Source organism: Oncorhynchus kisutch, linkage group LG15 (assembly GCF_002021735.2).
Source record: "Oncorhynchus kisutch isolate 150728-3 linkage group LG15, Okis_V2, whole genome shotgun sequence".
NCBI lineage: Eukaryota > Metazoa > Chordata > Actinopteri > Salmoniformes > Salmonidae > Oncorhynchus > Oncorhynchus kisutch.
This window is the reverse complement of record NC_034188.2, coordinates 28,140,059-28,158,539: the sequence shown is the minus strand read 5'-3', so window position 1 is coordinate 28,158,539 and position 18,481 is coordinate 28,140,059. Positions and strand designations below refer to the sequence as shown.

Here is an 18,481-nt window from a genome sequence, read left to right as displayed (position 1 = left end):
TTTAAATATGATGGAGCTGGCTAGTTACTGGTGAAATGGCACGTCAGATTTGATTTACATACATGCTCACGTAAATGTGGTTTTATCCTGCTATTCACCACATGACAGTGTAGATTTACAGTGAGAGACAGGCCATGGCTCATGACCATATGTGACCATTTCCTTGACCCCTCTCTGATGGCCAGAGGGGTCTGGATGCTTGAGTCTGTGTTTATCACAGGAGGTTGGTGGCACCATCATTGGGAAGGAGGGGCTCGTGGTAATGGCTGGAGCGGAAACAGTTGAATAAGGACATATCTTTTGAAATATTATTTGTTACTTTCAAACCTCATTGTCCACAGCCTTATAAGGGGGCCAAACATTAGTATCAGAGCAGGATAGTGGATCAGATAGTGGTGCTCTGGTTTCAGTTTGTGAAAGGAAACAGATTGTTTCTTGTCTGTATACTCAGGAATCAGAACATTGAGCAAAGAAGTAACTTGAGCCACAGAAATGGAGGGGGCACAGATTCATTCCACAAGTTCTTTAAGTAGGATTGTTAGTTGCCATACCCAATCTTCTATATCAGCAATCTTTTTGCCTATTATAACAGGGAGGAGCCTCAAAAGAGACACGTTTCCTGTTGCCTGACCACCTAGTTGAATTCCATTTTCACCAACTTCTGAGGGTGTGGAATTGGCATGAGATCCTTGGTAGCTAAACTGCCTGATGCTGCGGTTAAGCTCTGAGTGTGTAAAGAATGTGTTTACTTGAACAAAGTACATGATATAAATGGCTAGGTCATATGCCACTATCCTCTCAAACAAATCATGACCAATGCATGGTGGGAGGCCTGGCTGACAGACCTGAAAGTGCTTGAGGGAATTAAATACAGAGGCCAATTTTAACCCCCTGGATATGGTCTCATTACCATCTTGTAGTGCTTTCACTGGCTCGCTGTAATTTCGTACTGTTTTGGCAGCAGCAGGTTCATAAAAATCAAACTGCTAACCTCTAATTGCAAGGCAGTATCGACAGCAGTAGTTGGAGGTACTAAAATGTTCAATTAATTCTCCTGTGTTGTGAGACCCCAAATTATCACCAGTAATGCAAAAGCCTGCTGCCTTCACAGCATGTCCAGATATCTCCAACCCATTTGTTTCTAAATCTCTGAGATCTGACAGCATTGTAGAAAAAAAAGGCTCTCTCATTACACAATAACATGAGCTGTAAATGATCAATACTGGAGCGATAACATGGATCAAAGTTTGCCAGTGTAAAGTAGACCCCCACAATCTTAGGTTTCTTACTTGCTGATCCAAGAGGGTTAACAACATCAAAAGCATGTTGATACAATACAAGCTTTAGTTACACCCGAGTCCATAAATACAGCATTAGACTTGAACACAGATCCATCACAAACATCATTTAACACGTGCAGAAGTGCACGTAGCGTCCTTTACTGGCTTTCCTGCCAAACAACTTATAGCTTTTCGGATGCACATAGGAAAAGTTCCTCTGGAAATACTGCCAACTCATGTGTTCTGGTGATTAAGTAGAGCTACAGGATGCATGCAGATCTGTGTCCTCCAAGGTCTTTACAACACCTTCAATGTCTGACTCTGTCAAGTTAGTATTAGACTGAAGGGCAACCAGGAGTTGATGTTGAGTGTGCTGATGACAAAGTCCATTAAGACTATTACACTAAATCAAAAATAATTTGTATCATAGAGGGAATTAGATACTTGGCCTGTAACTTAATGTAAAACATGCAGATGTTTTATATACAGACTTTTCATAACAGCTGGGTTCAGTATATCCTCTGGCACTTCATCAATAAGATCTACACCGAACAGACTTTCAGCATCATGAGAACTCACTGAATAGTTGGACACATGCGCAGCTGTAGCATACCTATGATGCCTTGAAATGTGGGAGATAACAGAGGATTTTAATGTAAAGGCTTTGCCACAGTCTCTAAATGGGCATTTGACCTTTTCTCTTTTTGAAACATGACCTTTAATGAGCAAGATCCTTCAGATCAAGGCATTGTTTCTGACAATGATGATTTTCACATGTAAACGGCCCTTGCATCGTGTCACATTGTGATACAGCAGACTATGATGAGGCATGACTTTAAAAAGCAATATATTATGTCAACTGAGATTTGCAACTAACCATGCAGCATACATATTGGCCATTTGCTTAATGTCGTGTAATGACTAATGATCCACATAACCTCAACGTTTTAACAGTGAGGCCACAGGAACGACATGCCAATTCTTTGGAAAGACCTTACATCTTCCCAATTTCTCTATATTTAACTTACTTGTAACAACAAAGACAAAAAAAAGTAGCTTGTAGATTTTAATCTAGGTTCCAATTAACTACTGAAGCGGCATCTTTCTGATTTGCTTGATTACAATGACAATGCACTTAAAGGGGACAACAGCGATTATTTATTTGTACTTCCATGCTAAGCTACTCAGTTTGCGAAACTAAACTATCTATGAATATTACTTCAGTTTGAGGATTGCAGGTTATTTCCTCAATTCCAATTCATGCAACTGTTGAAGGAAAGAGAAAAACATGTCATCAGGTGGGATTGGTTTACAGCAAACTAACGTAACCTAGCAATTAGCGCGCTAACAGGGTTATGAAATGCAGCTATCGTTCTAGCTAAATGTCAACGCTTCAAAATTCAGAACTAATAAAACGTTAAATGTCAACATATGATATGTTACAAAAAAACGTGTGCTTATCTTAGCTATCTTGCTAACGACGTGTGAGCAGCCAACCACCAAACTCCACGATATTAGCTGGCATATACAACACAAAGTTAATGAGCCGCACATCTAGCAATGTCGTCAAATATTTAAGCGTTATGTTAAACAATTAAGCCAAAGCTTAGTGGTAACGCTCCCCTTGGTATGCTACATATCCGCTCTCCTATCACTGCGTGTGCCAAGCTGCTGCCGTTTGAATGACGCCTCCGAAGTGTTTCTGACTCCTTGTCAAATGGTTTCTAGCCGAAACGACTCCATTCAATGTGAAATATTCACAAACTTTTGAAATAGTTCCGAAGAGTGATGTAGAGGATGGTGACTTTGAAATAGAGGAGGAAGTGTCTGATATGGAAGAGAATGTTGGATCATAATGAATCCTACTCTGGTGAGGACGAAATTACTTAAATGCTGATATTAATGTTAAAAAAAAGAAGACAATATAGCATGGTCTTCTACTTGAGAGTCGAGGTAGAATGCAGTCTACCAACATTACATAGAAACATGTAAGCACCAATCACACACTGGTAAAAGTAGGCAACCTTAAATACTTCACGTAAATAGTTTAAATAAGTGTTCTAGAAATGACGCGAACAGGATTCGAACTAACGCAGACTTAGACCACCCGGGACGTAGATGTACCTTTTTAATTTGAGCAACATCTGACAATTATTCTCAAATAAAAAGAATGACATTTAACATTTAAAGTATATTAATGTAAGATAACTTTTTTTTACAGACAATATCTTTAAAATCACAGACAATGTAATTCTCTTTACATTTTCTTTCAATGCTTCATGCTGTTCATTAACATTGAAAAACTTTACTATTAATAAATACTAAAATAACTGGCTTAATCATTTAAATAACAGTCTGAATATGCATTCCGTGTCATTTAGGTATTGTAAATACTCATCATTTTACAGTTAATATTTGTAATTTAGTGATCAATATCAGTACAATCACACACAAAAGCATTCTTTGTACATTCCCTTGCATCGTTTTATACTGTTTACAAACATCAGAAATAGTTTTTTTACTGTAATTATCTGCATTTAGAATGTAAAACTAAAGTAAATACCCATAAAGCAATGGTAAGAATAGTTGTTTATTTATAATGTATATTATTGTATTTCTACAGCTTATTGTTGTGAAAAAGGGATGTATGGCTGTAAAAAATACAGGAAGTGTAATGTATTTTGCATTTACTGACATTTTCTATTATTCTACACAATGAAAGTTAAATATAAATTTATCCCTGCAATTATTATTTTTATTTTTTTACAGTGTGGTTAACCACTCCTCTACACTGTATTGCTGGTTAACCACTCCTCTACACTGTATTGCTGGTTAACCACTCCTCTCCACTGTATTGCTGGTTAACCACTCCTCTCCACTGTATTGCTGGTTAATCACTCCTCTCCACTGTATTGCTGGTTAACCACTCCTCTCCACTGTATTGCTGGTTAATCACTCCTCTCCACTGTATTGCTGGTTAACCACTCCTCTACACTGTATTGCTGGTTAACCACTCCTCTCCACTGTATTGCTGGTTAACCACTCCTCTACACTGTATTGCTGGTTAACCACTCCTCTACACTGTATTGCTGGTTAACCACTCCTCTACACTGTATTGCTGGTTAACCACTCCTCTACACTGTATTGCTGGTTAACCACTCCTCTCCACTGTATTGCTGGTTAACCACTCCTCTCCACTGTATTGCTGGTTAACCACTCCTCTTCACTGTATTGCTGGTTAACCACTCCTCTCCACTGTATTGCTGGTTAACCACTCCTCTCCACTGTCACAGTGTAACACCCACCAGGGTTATAAGGGCACAAGGCGAGACCCAAATGCAGACACAGGAGGCAGATGGTAGCGCTCCGATATTTATTATAACAAAGGAAGCAGGCAAAGGCAGGACGGGGACAGGCGAGAGTTCATAAACCAGGTCAGAGTCCAAACAGTACCAGAAGATAGGCAGTCTCGAAGCAGGCCAGGCAGGAGTCAGAAACCAGATCTGAGTCCAAAACAGTACAAGGGGATAGGCAGGCTGGTAGTCAGAATAGGCAATGGTCAGGCAGGCGGGTTCAGAGTCAGGACAGGCAAGGGTCGAAACCAGGAGGGCTAGAAACAAAAGGAGACTGGGAAAAATAGGAGCAAGGAAAACCGCTGGTCAACTTGGCAAACAAGATGAACTGGCACAGAAAGACAGGAAACACAGGGATATGTACACCGGGGATAATAAGTGACACCTGGAGGGGGTGAAGACAATCACAAGGACAGGTAAACCAGATCAGGTTGTCACAAAGGTAGTGCTACTGTACTTTACCCAGGCGGATATTGCTTTATGTAGGTCACTTACTCTGCTTACGAAACACCCAATTATTAACGCAGTAAAGAACCATGTCTATTGGAGGAACAGAGCATTGACGCCTATTTTTTATCTCAACCTTTCTTTCTCAGACAGGACAGGACAGGACAGGACAGAGCTGTTCCTTGTTTTTAGTCTTGGAGATGCCACCAAAAATCCCTCTTATAGTGCGTGTGCATGTGTGCGTGCATGTGTGCGACTGTGCATGTGTGTGCGTAAGGGGTGCGATTGAGGGTGTGTGTGTATGTCTGTGCTGGTGTTTTAGCCACCAGTGTGATTTAGCAGCAGCAGACAGGCTTACGAGTAAGAGTATTAACCTGATTCTGATGGATCTAATAGCTCTTAAAGCTTAATTAGTGTAGCAACAGTAACATGCTAGCCAATCTGCTCGCCACTGACTGCTGAGGACAGGGTTTTTGTTTCAGCCTGAATTAAAACACCACATCTGGGCCCTGCCTCGAAGACAGCTAATTGTACTGTGAGGGCTCCAGCTGTTAGCATCTCTGTGTATTGTAGTTACGGTTCTACATGTGAGACAAGCAAAGAAGCAAATGAAACAGCAGGAACCTGTAACCTGTTTCCCGATGCCCTGCAGTACAGCATCAGTGGTATGAAATCGTGATCTTGTCATGTATTAGGCCTATTATAATCTTTGTGCCGCCATATTGATCTGCAATTTCATACGCTAAGATAAGATGAGTGGTCCAGGGTTTAAAATCATTTAAGAGACAATGCAAACATCTAATTCATGGAGGATATTTTCAGCAAGCTGAATTGGATTAGCCTGAACTGTGAAAAGGTTTGTTTTTGTACAATGACATAATGAGCTTTTTGTCTTTTCAATGTATTTACTATATGCACTTGATTTGTGTAAATAGCAGTTGTTGCTCGTTCTCAAACCAAGAGAATGGCTCTGTAAGGTTCACGTGGTTATGTGATTGACAAAAAAACTGTGTTGTGGTTATAAAGAGTCTGAGAGACTGATTCATTTGATGACCTGGTTCATATTCTCCTGCTGCTGTGTTTGTGCACATCGCTTTCTACTTGTAGTTTAAATCCATTTGAGCATGTGTTTGTGCGTGCGTGTTTGGGTGGACAGAGATGGCTGTGAGATGAGGTCATTCCCACAGACAGTTGAGGTCATGCATGAGGGACAGATCACTGCTTTCCCTTATTTGTTGTTGAAAAAATGTGATGTTACAACAACATGTCCTGATAGTAATTTCTCTGTGTTTGGATGTTCTACTTGCTTGTAAATTCTACAGTGTAAATAAAAGCTTTAAAAGGAGCTGGGTTTGAGTCGGTGTTAACTGCTGCGATGTGAATGGCTTGAGAAGGTTGGCGTTTAGAAGTGAGGGAGTTATATTATGCTGGCCCAAGTTGAACCGGGCAATGGCCCATCACGTCATCGGGCGAACACGGGGAGGGAAGAGCGCCCTTCTCAAATCAAACAGTAATCTGCGCCGCTCTGTCATGTTGTCAACAAGGCAGCATGGTGCATCGTCTAGAAACATACAACATCTCTTTTCCATAAAATACGTTTTACTTTTCAAACTAGTTTTAATGAAGAAGGCAGAAAAAGTGTTTTTATCTCCATAAATCCCTTTTATTAATGTATCCTTTATTTTACGAGGCAAGTCAGTTAAGAACGAATTTGTATTTACAATGATGGCTAAGGAAGAGTGAATTAACTGTCTTGTTCAGGGAACTAGCAACCTTTCTGGCTCAACGTTCTAACCACTTGGCTACCTGCCGCCCCTTTAGCATGTGAAAACAGAATCCTACTCATCACTCCACGTGCTTGATTACATCACTATTGTTTTCAGCCTACGGCCAGCACTTTTGCCTCAGCACTTTTCAATCAGGTGTAACACTTTTTATTTATTTTTTATTTATTTATTTTTATTTTTATGTAGTGACGCAAGTTGTTTAAAGAGGAGCAAGGTGCTGTTTTTTAGACGGATGCCTCATGTCTTTCACAACTGAGTTCTGCTGCATGCTCTTTGCGTGTCTTGACCAATCACATTCACGGAAATTGCAGGTGCCACGCACAACGCACAACGCTCAAAGCTCGCGCGCTCTCCACTTTCCTCCAGTATTTATTTAGTAAGCGTGATAACATGGGAATTAGACTATGTTCTGATCAACTGTAGGCTACTAACATCAGCATCTTCCTAGTCTAGCCTACTATGCGCCCTGTACCTCTGGCCAGGGTTAAGGAAGTATTTATAGCCCATTTGTTTGTGAGAAAATGTGAATAGGATCAAGTTTGGTTTACATTCAAAATTGGACTGACTAGGCTACAATCAGAAATGTTTATCTGTAATGAATCAATAAACACAATAACTGCCAGGTAATGTTTTATTAGGCCTACAGTTGCATAGGGCAGGACTACACGATGCAAACCTGCATAAAGCTTGCTCAGCCCTGTGAGTTTTATTGTCAAATCATGTTGCTTTCTCTGTGTCTTTGTATAGGAAACCCCCTTAGTCGTTCTTTAAAATATAATTCATATGAAGAAGTACAAGGTTGCTGCAGTTTGACAGGGTTCTCATCCTCCCAAGGCCAGGAGTTTTTGCATGAGTATTTTTTAAACCATGTGACCTGATTTAAAAAATTCTGGTCCCATCATAGCCCAGTTTACACGTTTTTACAACAGATGAACCACGTTCTACCAGAGTTTTACCTAGTTAGGTTACCAGATAAGGAAAATATGGGCCCCAGATTTTTTTCCGCCACACCACTCTGGGACATATGTTGTCACCTCTGTGGAGAGAGGATTGCTTCTCCCTGTATCCAGATGACCGCAGAGCAGTATGCCTCTCATTGTGACAAATCCAAGGCGATAAGAGGGGGGTATAGACCTAAGAAGGTGGGAAACGGGGAAAAAACATTACGTGAACCTTGTAACATAATTGAGAACAAATTAGGAAAGCGGGAGAAATATAATTTCCCCGAGATTTCATTGTCCACAGCAGGCACTGCCCCCCCCCCCCCCCCCCCCCCCGATATCTTCCTCTTCCCCTCTCTCTCTCTGCGCCTGCTTTCTTTCAGAACCACGGATAGCGACATGCCTCGCGGAGCTCCGTTGCCAGGGTAACGCGCTGCCTGCTTGCAGTGGCTCCTGGTGCGTTTTGAAGCAGCTGTAATTGTATATTCTGACAAGACCCTCAGCTCCGGATGCAGCATCCGGGTAACGCATACAGCATCTGCAAAGCATTCAGTGCAGTGATCTAGGCTAAATAAAGCACCGTTGGAAAGTAGGTAATTAGTTATCTCACCGTTTCACAATACACATGTGATGGCAGTAATCTTCGAGATGACCGGGTGGAGGGGGAGAGACATGGAGGCAGAATTGGAGAGAGATATGTAGACACGGGGGGGGGGTGTTGCTCAGACTGTTATGGTCTTAACAGAATTTACTGGTCGGCCATGCAGCCAGTTACCATACTATTTATCACGCATGTGTCGGGGAAGACATTCAATTGTCTCTACTGAATGAACCTAGCACTCTCAGCCATAGGATGTCGCTGTTTACTGTTGCAATAGCAGAACAGGATGAAACAAGACAAACTAGGAAAGCTGAAGTGACAAAAATGTAGATATCTATCATTTTAATACTGTGACAAACTGACTGCATTACTTGTGATATCTATCACATCTAAATGTATTTGAATAGAGTATGTAATCATTTTAAAAATAGTGGTGAGTAAGCTGAAATTCGTGGTATTATAGAGGCTTCCAAAGTATAACAACTGATAAAATAAGGACAGTATATTGCTGATAAAATAAGGTCAATATATTGCTGATAAAATAAGGTCAATATATTGCTAAAAAAATAGGCTTAGCTTGTAGTCAGCATTCCAATTCATCCCAAAGGTGTTCGATGGGTTTGAGGTCAGGGTTCTGTGCAGGGAAGTCAAGTTTTTCCACACCGATCTCAACAAACCATTTCTGTATGGACATCGCTTTGTGCCCAGGGGGCATTGTCATGCTGAAACAGGTAAGGGCCTTCCCCAAACTGTTGCCACAAAGTTGGAAGCACAGAATCGTCTATAATGTCATTGTATTCTGTAGTGTTAAGATTTCCCTTCACTGGAACTAAGGGGCCCAAACCATGAATAACAGTCCCAGACCATTATTCCTCCTCCACCAAACTTTACAGTTGACACTATGCACTGGGGCAGATAGCGTTCTCCGGGCATCCACCATACTCAGATTCATCCCTCCAGAGAACATGTTTCCACTGCTCCAGAGTCCAATAACTGACAGATTTTACACCACTCCAGCTGATGCTTGGCATTGTGTATGGTGATCTTAGGCTTGTGTGATCTTAGGTTTGTGTTTCATAAAGCTCCCGACGAATAGTTTTTGTGCTGACGTTGTTTCCACAGGGAATTTGGAACTCGGTAGTGAGTGTTGCAACCGAGGACAGACGATTTTTATGCACCACGTACTTCAGCACTCTGCGGTCCCGTTCTGTGAGCTTGTGCGGCCTACCACTTTGGGGCTGAGCCGTCATTTCCCTTTCACAGTAACAGAACTTACAGTTGACAGGGGAAGCTCTAGCAGGGCAGAAATTTGATGAACTGACTTATTGGAAAGATGGCATCCTGTGACGGTGCCACGTTGCAGCTGAGCTCTTCAGTAAGGCCATTCTACTGCCAATGTTTGTCTCTGGAGATTGCATGGCTGTGTGCTTTATTTTATACATCTGTCAGCAAATGTGTGGCTGAAAAATGAATCCAGCAATTTGAAGGGGTGTCCACACACTTTTGTATATATAGCGTATCTTTACTTTTACTCAAGTATGACAATTGTATACTTTTTCCACCACTGATAAGGACAGTATATTGCTGGGACAAAGTATACATGTAAAACAGCCTGTTTTTTGTAATTATTGTTTTTTCTTAACTGTGCCATTGGAAACATGTTCTGTGAATCCCTTTGTACTGGTTTTTCACCCATGACCTTTATGTATATAATGTTCAATAGGTTTCAATAAGGACAGTATATTTCTCATCAAATAAGGACAGTATATTTCTCATCAAATAAGGACAGTATATTTCTCATCAAATAAGGACAGTATATTTCTCATCAAATAAGGACAGTATTTTTCTCATCAAATAAGGACAGTATATTGTAAGAGGTGATACAATTAGGTTGATCCGAAAGACAGTTACTTCAAAGCCAGGTCATGACGGTGTTGGCCTACAGGTTAAGAACCACAAGTTTTTTAAGTTTTTTAAATTCAAAATACAGATAAACAATTTGCATTCTTACATCATACAAAACAGAACGCAGGTATTAACGAGAAAATACTCAAACAAACAAGAAATAAAAATTACAAATATTTATAGTGCAATTGTAATCACTCTGAAAAAATCTTATTGTAATGATTTAGGAAAATGTTATTCTTGTTATTGTTCACTAGGGTTAATGTTTTAATGAAATAGAAATGTGTATAATAAAAATGTGTAATTTTGGTATAGAATTTTTGGAATTTTTGTTTGTGTATAAAGTATTTGGCAACAAGAATTTAAAAAAGAACAATCATTTCAGTGGTCTTGTTATCATTGCAATAGTAACATATTATATATTTCATGTCAAAAACACAGGCAGTGTTCATAATGGTAAATAAGTATTTTGCAAGGTTTTCCCAAAATTCTGACACAAATTTACATTCAAAGAACAAATGAGACAGATTCTCACCTTCTTTTTCCACAGAAAACGCTGATATCATCAATAGCCACAAATTTGGATATCATAGAATTACATGGATATATCTTATGTAATATTTTAAAGTGCACTTCCTTAACTTTGTTTGGTATACAGTATTTGTAAGGCCTTAACCATGCATTTTTCCAGACAATGTCAGGAATAAGCATGTTCCAGAAAAACTTTCCTCTCGGTGTAAGTTGGTTTTGTGAATGAAGAATTTGTCTTATATATTTATTACAACAAGATCTCTCAATTAAGCCCACGCCTTCCAATCTGAGTTCTGGATAAACTTTGTGATCATTCCCAAAACTAAGATGAGTTTTCATTCGTGTAGTTAGACCACTGGGAACGGCTTTGATCACAGAAATAAACTCTCTGAAAGGTATTGGAAACTCTTTCAATGTTATAAATTGTTCATATGTGAGAATATTACCCTTGTTGTCGAAAACATCAAGAACAAAGTCAATATTCCTCTCATGCCAGCTGGGGTAGAACACTGACTTATTCCTTATAGTTATGTCTGAATTATTCCACAAAAGAGCTTTATTCGGGGAAGAATTGTGCAGGAAACATATTTTCCAGGCCATTAAAGCTTGTTGATGAAACCTAGCCAATTTAGTAAAAATTGAAGACCTCCCAACTTATTAAACACATTATTTGGAATGAAATACAATATTGAATCAGTATTGATCAAACATATTTTCAACCAGTTATTTATGTCAACAGAATCTAACACTTCCAGACCTCCTTCAGCTCTTTTATTAGAAAGGACTGACTTTTTTAGTTTGTGAGACTTATTTTTCCAGATGAAGTCAAGAAACGACTTATCTCTCAATATGTAGCGGGATTTACACATAAAGATAATGAGGGGTACACCAAACGAGACAGTCCCTCTGCCTTGGACAGAAGTACTCTCTCAAGTATAGAAAGATCTCTTTGTAGCCAATTATTAAATATATTTTAGATTTTCTCAATTTTCGGAGAGAAATTCAAATGTTGTCTGACTAAGTGGTTTTTTTGACAGATGTATTCCTAAATATTTAACACAGCCCTTACAGGAATATTTTCTATTTCTTTATCATCAGAGTCATATAAACATAATATTTCACATTAAGAAACATTCAGTTTTAATCCTGATGCAATAGAAAATGCAGTTACAGCATTAAGGGCATGGGCGACCTGGTCTTTGTCTCTTAAGAAAAGAGTAGTATCATCAGCCAGTTGGGAAATTTTGATTTCTTTGTTTAAAAAAAGCCATACAAATTTGCATCATTCAGAATATCTAGAGATATAAGTTCCATAACCAAAATGAATAAAAATGGCGAAATTGGGCATCCCTGTCGTACACTTCTGTTGATACTGAATCTTTTGGAAATATTAAGGTTTAGTAACACAGAAAAATTTATAACTTTGTAAAACATGCGAATTACGTTGATAAAATTTTCACCGAATCAAAAAAGTTTAAGTGACCTAAAGAGAAATTAATGTTCAGTTATGTCAAAGGCTTTACAGAAGTCCAAAAATAAGACAACCGCATCTGAGTCAATTGCATCTGAATAATCTATAAAGTCCAAGACTAAACGAATGTTAGAACTTATGTGACGGCCCTTCATAAATCCTGTTTGAGTCTCATTAATAAAGGTATCTATTCCTTTCTTTAATCTTTTGGCATAAACCAGGGCAATCAATTTGTAATCAATATTTAATAAAGTAATTGGTCTCCAATTGTCAATGAGAGAAGGGTCTTTATCGGGCTTCGGGATCAATGAAATAAGGCCCTGTTTCATAGTGGAGACCATTTCCCCACTTTTAACGCAATCTTGAAATATAAAAAAATTGGATATTCTAGTAACTCGCGAAACTGTATATAGAATTCAACTGACAGGCCATCAGGGCCAGGTGATTTCCTTTTTAGAACCACAAGGTCCCCAGACGCATGATGGTGCTGTTACATCATAAACGGGTAATAGAGGCGCGTAATAGGGCCGTTCTTGAAGGGATGAGACATTCAGTAGCTGCAGAGAGACAGCAGCATCAGGGCGGACGTTAAAGAGCGCTATTCTAAATGGAAAGACGATAGAAATAACAAACACTTGTAGTGCGATTCACTGATACGGAATTTATTTGTGTGCTTTCAGATTTGACCATTGCTGCGTTAGGCCAATAGCCTAGTTTTTCTAGCATACAATGGCGATACAAACCCGAAAAAGACGGTGGTTAGGTGGATGGGCATTTCCTTATTTTACTCTTCTTTTTCTTCATTTGAAAGGAATCTCCGGACAGATACGATACTCCATTCAAGAGGAATTGAAAGTGGGAACGGCAGTTGGGAATATAGCTAAAGACTTGGGATTCGACAACTCGAGACTAGCGGACCGGAATCTTCGCATTGTGTCTGGAACAAAGCACGAGCTCTTCCAGGTTAACCAGAGAGATGGTGCTTTGTTAGTGAACCACAGAGTAGACAGAGAGGAACTGTGCGTAAAAAATACGCCGTGTTTCATCAACCTAAAAGCGGTGATAGAAAATCCGCTAGAAATGCACCAAGTGACAGTAGAGATAATAGATGTAAATGATAATTCCCCTAAATTCCCCGAGGAAACATATAATTTGGAAATACTAGAGTCCGCATTGGCAGGGACACGGTTTCAAGTGGAGGGAGCACACGACTCAGATGTAGGCTTAAATGCTTTGCAGTCTTACACCTTAAGCCACAACCAGTATTTTCGTGTGGAAACAGAAGAATTTGGTGAAGACGGTAAAATCCCATTTCTAGTATTACAAAAACCATTGGATAGGGAGATAATTTCTCAACACACGTTGCTGTTAACAGCGTTAGATGGGGGCAAGCCACCCAAAACAGGAGCCCTTAATATCACAGTTATTGTGTCTGATATAAATGACAATGCACCAGTGTGTGACAAGCAGAAATACACAGTAACCGTAGAGGAAAGCGCACCTGCGGGGACATTTTTAATTCGATTGAATGCCTCTGATACGGACGAGGGTCTAAATGGCGAGGTCAAGTACTCTTTGCGAGGCAAATTTAGAGCTATTGGTGCTGAGCCATTTGAGTTGGACAGTAAAACAGGAGAGCTAAAAGTGAAGGGAGGCCTTGATTTCGAGGAGAAGCAAGTGTATGAGATGAAGGTACTGGCAGCGGATACAGGAGCAGTGTCTCTCTCCACACACTGCAACGTGCTGATCAGAGTTGAAGACGTGAACGACAACAGGCCCGAGATTGACGTCACCTCTCTGTCCAGCCGGATCCCTGAGGACGCACCTCCCGGTACGGTGGTAGCGTTAATGGGGATGACCGACCTGGACTCGGGTGTGAACGGACAGGTAGTCTGTTCTTTACCGAAGTATTTACCGTTTGATCTGAAGCCTTCTCCGGATGGGCATTTCTATTCGTTAGTCACGAATGAATTCCTTGATAAAGAGTCTGTGGCTCGGTATGATATTACCATCACGGCTAAAGACTTAGGAACCCCTCCTTTGACATCAACTAAAGTCATTCAAGTGGAGGTAGTAGATGTTAACGATAACAATCCTCTTTTCACTGAAAACCCTTACACATTTTATGTAGTTGAAAACAATAAGCCCGGCATGCCTATTTTCTCTGTAAGCGCTTCTGATTTTGATGAAGGAGAAAATGCAGCCATTACATATTCACTGGACCGTGGGAGCACGGGACAAAGCGTGACATCCTTCCTAAACATAAATGAAGGCAACGGTAACATTTATGCACTAAAGAGCTTTGACTTTGAAACCCTCAAAACATTCCAGTTTCACATCATTGCCAAGGACTCTGGAACTCCGTCACTAAGCAGCAACGTCACAGTGAATGTGTTCATTCTGGATCAGAACGACAACGCTCCAGTGATCTTGTATCCAGTTAGTACTAATGGTTCCACTGAAGGTGTGGAGGAGATTCCCCGCAATGTGAACGCAGGCCATTTGGTGACTAAAGTGAGAGCCTATGACGCTGATATAGGATATAACGGCTGGTTATTATTTTCACTGCAGGAAGTTACTGACCACAGTCTATTTGTTTTGGATCGATATACAGGACAGATAAGGACACTTCGGTCATTCACAGAGACAGGCGAGGCTGAGCATAAACTGGTCATACTGGTAAAAGACAATGGGAACGTTTCACTCTCAGCAACAGCTACTGTGATTATCAACGTTGTGGAGCCCAAAGAGGCTTTTGCAGCTTCTGATGTTAAAAGCGCAGTAAAAGACGAGGAGGAGAACAGCGTTACATTTTATTTGATCATAACTTTGATGTCAGTTTCAGCACTTTTTATCATCAGTATCATCGTGTTGATTGTAATGCAGTGCTCCAAAGCCTCAGTCGATTCCTCCAAGTATTTACAAGATGTGAATTACGACGGGACACTGTGCCACAGCATCCAGTACCGATCCGGAGACAAACGGTACATGTTAGTTGGACCCAGAATGACTATAGGTTCTACTATAGACCCGGGCAGCAATGGGAATACTCTAGTGGTACCTGACCACAGGAGGAGAGCTTCTGGAGAGGTAAGAACTGTTTTTATCCGTTACTGCCTATTAAATCAGAGAAAGAGACATGTTTTGTGTGAATGTGTGTGCGAGCATGTTGTCGTCTGTGCGTAATGTCCATACGCAAACTCGCTGTGGGGGGCGCTGTCCATGGTGCTGAATTCCAAGCTCACTTCTTAGGTTTGCTGGTGAGTGCATGCTAGGCTACTGCCTGAGGTGTATTATCTGTTATTTAACTGTGCACTCCTTCGATTTAGTATGTTTGTCTTCCTCCCCTATCTAAACACCCCTTTATCTTTACTCGTTATTTTATTTGTATTTTTACTGAAAGCGGCGTATTTACTGGACTCGATACAGACGACACACACGGGGCTCATCGTAGCCTGCTGGGTGGACAAGTATCCCGGACCACATGGTGTCAGTGTAACATAAGGAGACTGTTTGGTACTTTGTAGATTAGACCCTACCCCTCTCTGGGCTGTTTTGTTTCACACATTAAGAGACTGGTGTGGACATCCGAACAAGACGTGTATAGATAGTCAGATAATAGGTGTATTATTTTTCGGTACTGAAGCATTTGATGCAGTATGGATCCTTACGAGTTGGCCATCTGATCAGTAGGTTTGTAGTTTTTCATTGAGGATTGTGCATAATTGTCTGTTTAACGATGGGAGGCGGAGGACAAAGGCGCAGATGGGAGTACTGGTGTGTTGCTCTGCGTTTCTCTTTGCTGCTGTGCTTCGTGGAGCAGGTTTCGGCTCAGATAAGGTACTCTATTCCAGAGGAGGTGAAAGAGGGATCCGTTGTTGGAAATGTTGCTAAGGATTTGGGTCTTGACGTCAGTACTTTGTTGGAGAGGCGGTTTCGAATCGTTTCTGGATCTAAGGACGCTCTTTTCCAGTTAAATCAGAACAATGGCGTCTTGTATGTTCATAAGAATATCGACAGAGAGGAGCTCTGTACTGGCACTGGCGTGTGCTTGATAGACCTTGAAATTGTCGTTGAAACCCCGCTTGAAGCCCATTATGTAGGTGTAGAAATCACAGATGTGAATGATAATTCACCAAATTTTCCAGAAAAGGAACAGAAATTTGAGATAGCTGAGCATACCCCTCCAGGTACACGGTTCCAATTACATGCAGCTCGTGATCCTGATGTTGGGATGAATTCAGTTCATACCTATAAAATAACGTCTAACGATCATTTTGAAATCGACGTGCGGCAAAGCGACGAGGACAAAATGCCGTTTTTAGTTTTAAAGAGGTCGCTAGATAGGGAACAAAACCACAACTACACGCTTCTCCTAACAGCGATAGATGGAGGTATTCCTCAAAGATCAGGCACGCTAAATGTTACAATTGTTGTTCTAGATAGTAATGATAACCGTCCCGTCTTTAGTCAGGATACATATAATGTTAGGATACAAGAAAACGTTGGAGTTGGTACAGTTGTTATTAGAGTAAATGCAACTGATGCAGATGAAGGAAGTAATAGTGAGGTTGAGTTCAGCCTGGGTAAAACCTTAAGGAGAAAAGTCTATGATATGTTTGAAGTGGATAGGCTAACTGGAGACATTAGAGTTAAAGGTGAGGTGGACTTCGAGGACACAGAGGTGTATAAACTAGATGTTCAGGCCTCAGACAAAGGACAACCTCCACTGACTGTGGAATGTAGAGTGATCATAAAGATAATCGATATTAATGACAATGAGCCAGAAATTGATGTAACATCCCTCTCTAATACAGTTTCTGAAGAGTCCAAACCAGGAACTGTTATTTCTCTCATCAGTGTCACAGATAAAGACTCTGGTATTAATGGTAAAGTGATTTCAAGTATATCGGAGAATATACCTTTTGAATTGAAGCCATCATATAAAGAAAACGTATATTCTGTCGTCACAAAAGGACGTTTAGATCGAGAACTCGTCTCCCATTATGACATCACTATAACAGCCACTGACTGTGGTCAGCCTCCTCTGTCCACATTCAAAACTCTGAGCATCCAGATATCAGATGTGAACGATAACAGTCCAGAATTCTACCAAGACCCTCTTGAGCTGTACTTAGTGGAAAATAACGCCCCTGGTGCATCCATATTCTCTGTAATCGCTTCTGATAAAGATTTAAATGAAAATGCTGCTATTTCATATCACACAATTAAAGGAGAAGGGACACAGAACGATATGACATCTTTCTTGAATATCAATTCTGACAACGGACTTATTTCCGCTCTAAAAAGCTTTGACTTTGAAACCCTCAAAACATTTAAATTCCAAGTTGTAGCTACAGACTCTGGAACTCCGTCACTAAGCAGCAACGTCACAATAAACGTGTTCATTCTGGATCAGAACGACAACGCTCCAGTGATCTTGTATCCAGTTAGTACTAATGGTTCCGCTGAAGGTGTGGAGGAGATTCCCCGCAATGTGAACGCAGGCCATTTGGTGACTAAAGTGAGAGCCTATGACGCTGATATAGGATATAACGGCTGGTTATTATTTTCACTGCAGGAAGTTACTGACCACAGTCTCTTTGCCTTGGACCGTTATACAGGACAGATAAGGACACTTCGGTCATTCACAGAGACAGACGAGGCTGAGCATAAACTGGTCATACTGGTAAAAGACAATGGGAACGTTTCACTCTCAGCAACAGCTACTGTGATTATCAACGTTGTGGAGCCCAAAGAGGCTTTTGCAGCTTCTGATGTTAAAAGCGCAGTAAAAGACGAGGAGGAGAACAGCGTTACATTTTATTTGATCATAACTTTGGGGTCAGTTTCAGCACTTTTTATCATCAGTATCATCGTGTTGATTGTAACGCAGTGCTCCAAAGCCGCAGTCGATTCCTCCAAGTATTTACAAGATGTGAATTACGACGGGACACTGTGCCACAGCATCCAGTACCGATCTGGAGACAAACGGTACATGTTAGTTGGACCCAGAATGAGTATAGGTTCTACTATTGTCCCGGGCAGCAATGGGAATACTCTAGTGGTACCTGACCACAGGAGGAGAGCTTCTGGAGAGGTAAGAAATGACCCTAACCTTTACTCTCCATAATGTATTTTATTTTGATCATGTTTGGTCGGTGG

At 40.6% G+C, this 18,481-nt stretch overlaps 2 protein-coding genes across 2 annotated transcripts; both read left to right on the top strand.

The window, feature by feature from the left end:
* Positions 1–12,892: 12,892 nt before the first annotated feature.
* On the top strand, positions 12,893–15,927 carry LOC109878364 (protocadherin alpha-8-like). Its single transcript, XM_031791393.1, has 2 exons — positions 12,893–15,406; positions 15,889–15,927. The coding sequence occupies exons 1-2, from the start codon at positions 13,046–13,048 to the stop codon at positions 15,925–15,927; spliced, it is 2,400 nt and encodes a 799-aa protein (XP_031647253.1). The 5' UTR covers positions 12,893–13,045.
* LOC109878365 (protocadherin alpha-8-like) lies at positions 15,924–18,449 on the top strand. The gene has a single exon (XM_031791392.1). The coding sequence runs from the start codon at positions 16,056–16,058 to the stop codon at positions 18,447–18,449; it is 2,394 nt and encodes a 797-aa protein (XP_031647252.1). The 5' UTR covers positions 15,924–16,055.
* The last annotated feature ends 32 nt before the right edge of the window (positions 18,450–18,481 follow it).

Bases quoted from the DNA above. Each gene is read 5' to 3' on its own strand.
- LOC109878364 (XM_031791393.1), top strand. From the start codon at position 13,046: ATGGCGATACAAACCCGAAAAAGACGGTGGTTAGGTGGATGGGCATTT. The intron at 15,407-15,888 runs GTAAGAACTGTT...TCACACATTAAG, and splicing joins GGAGGAGAGCTTCTGGAGAG to AGACTGGTGTGGACATCCGA.
- LOC109878365 (XM_031791392.1), top strand. From the start codon at position 16,056: ATGGGAGGCGGAGGACAAAGGCGCAGATGGGAGTACTGGTGTGTTGCT.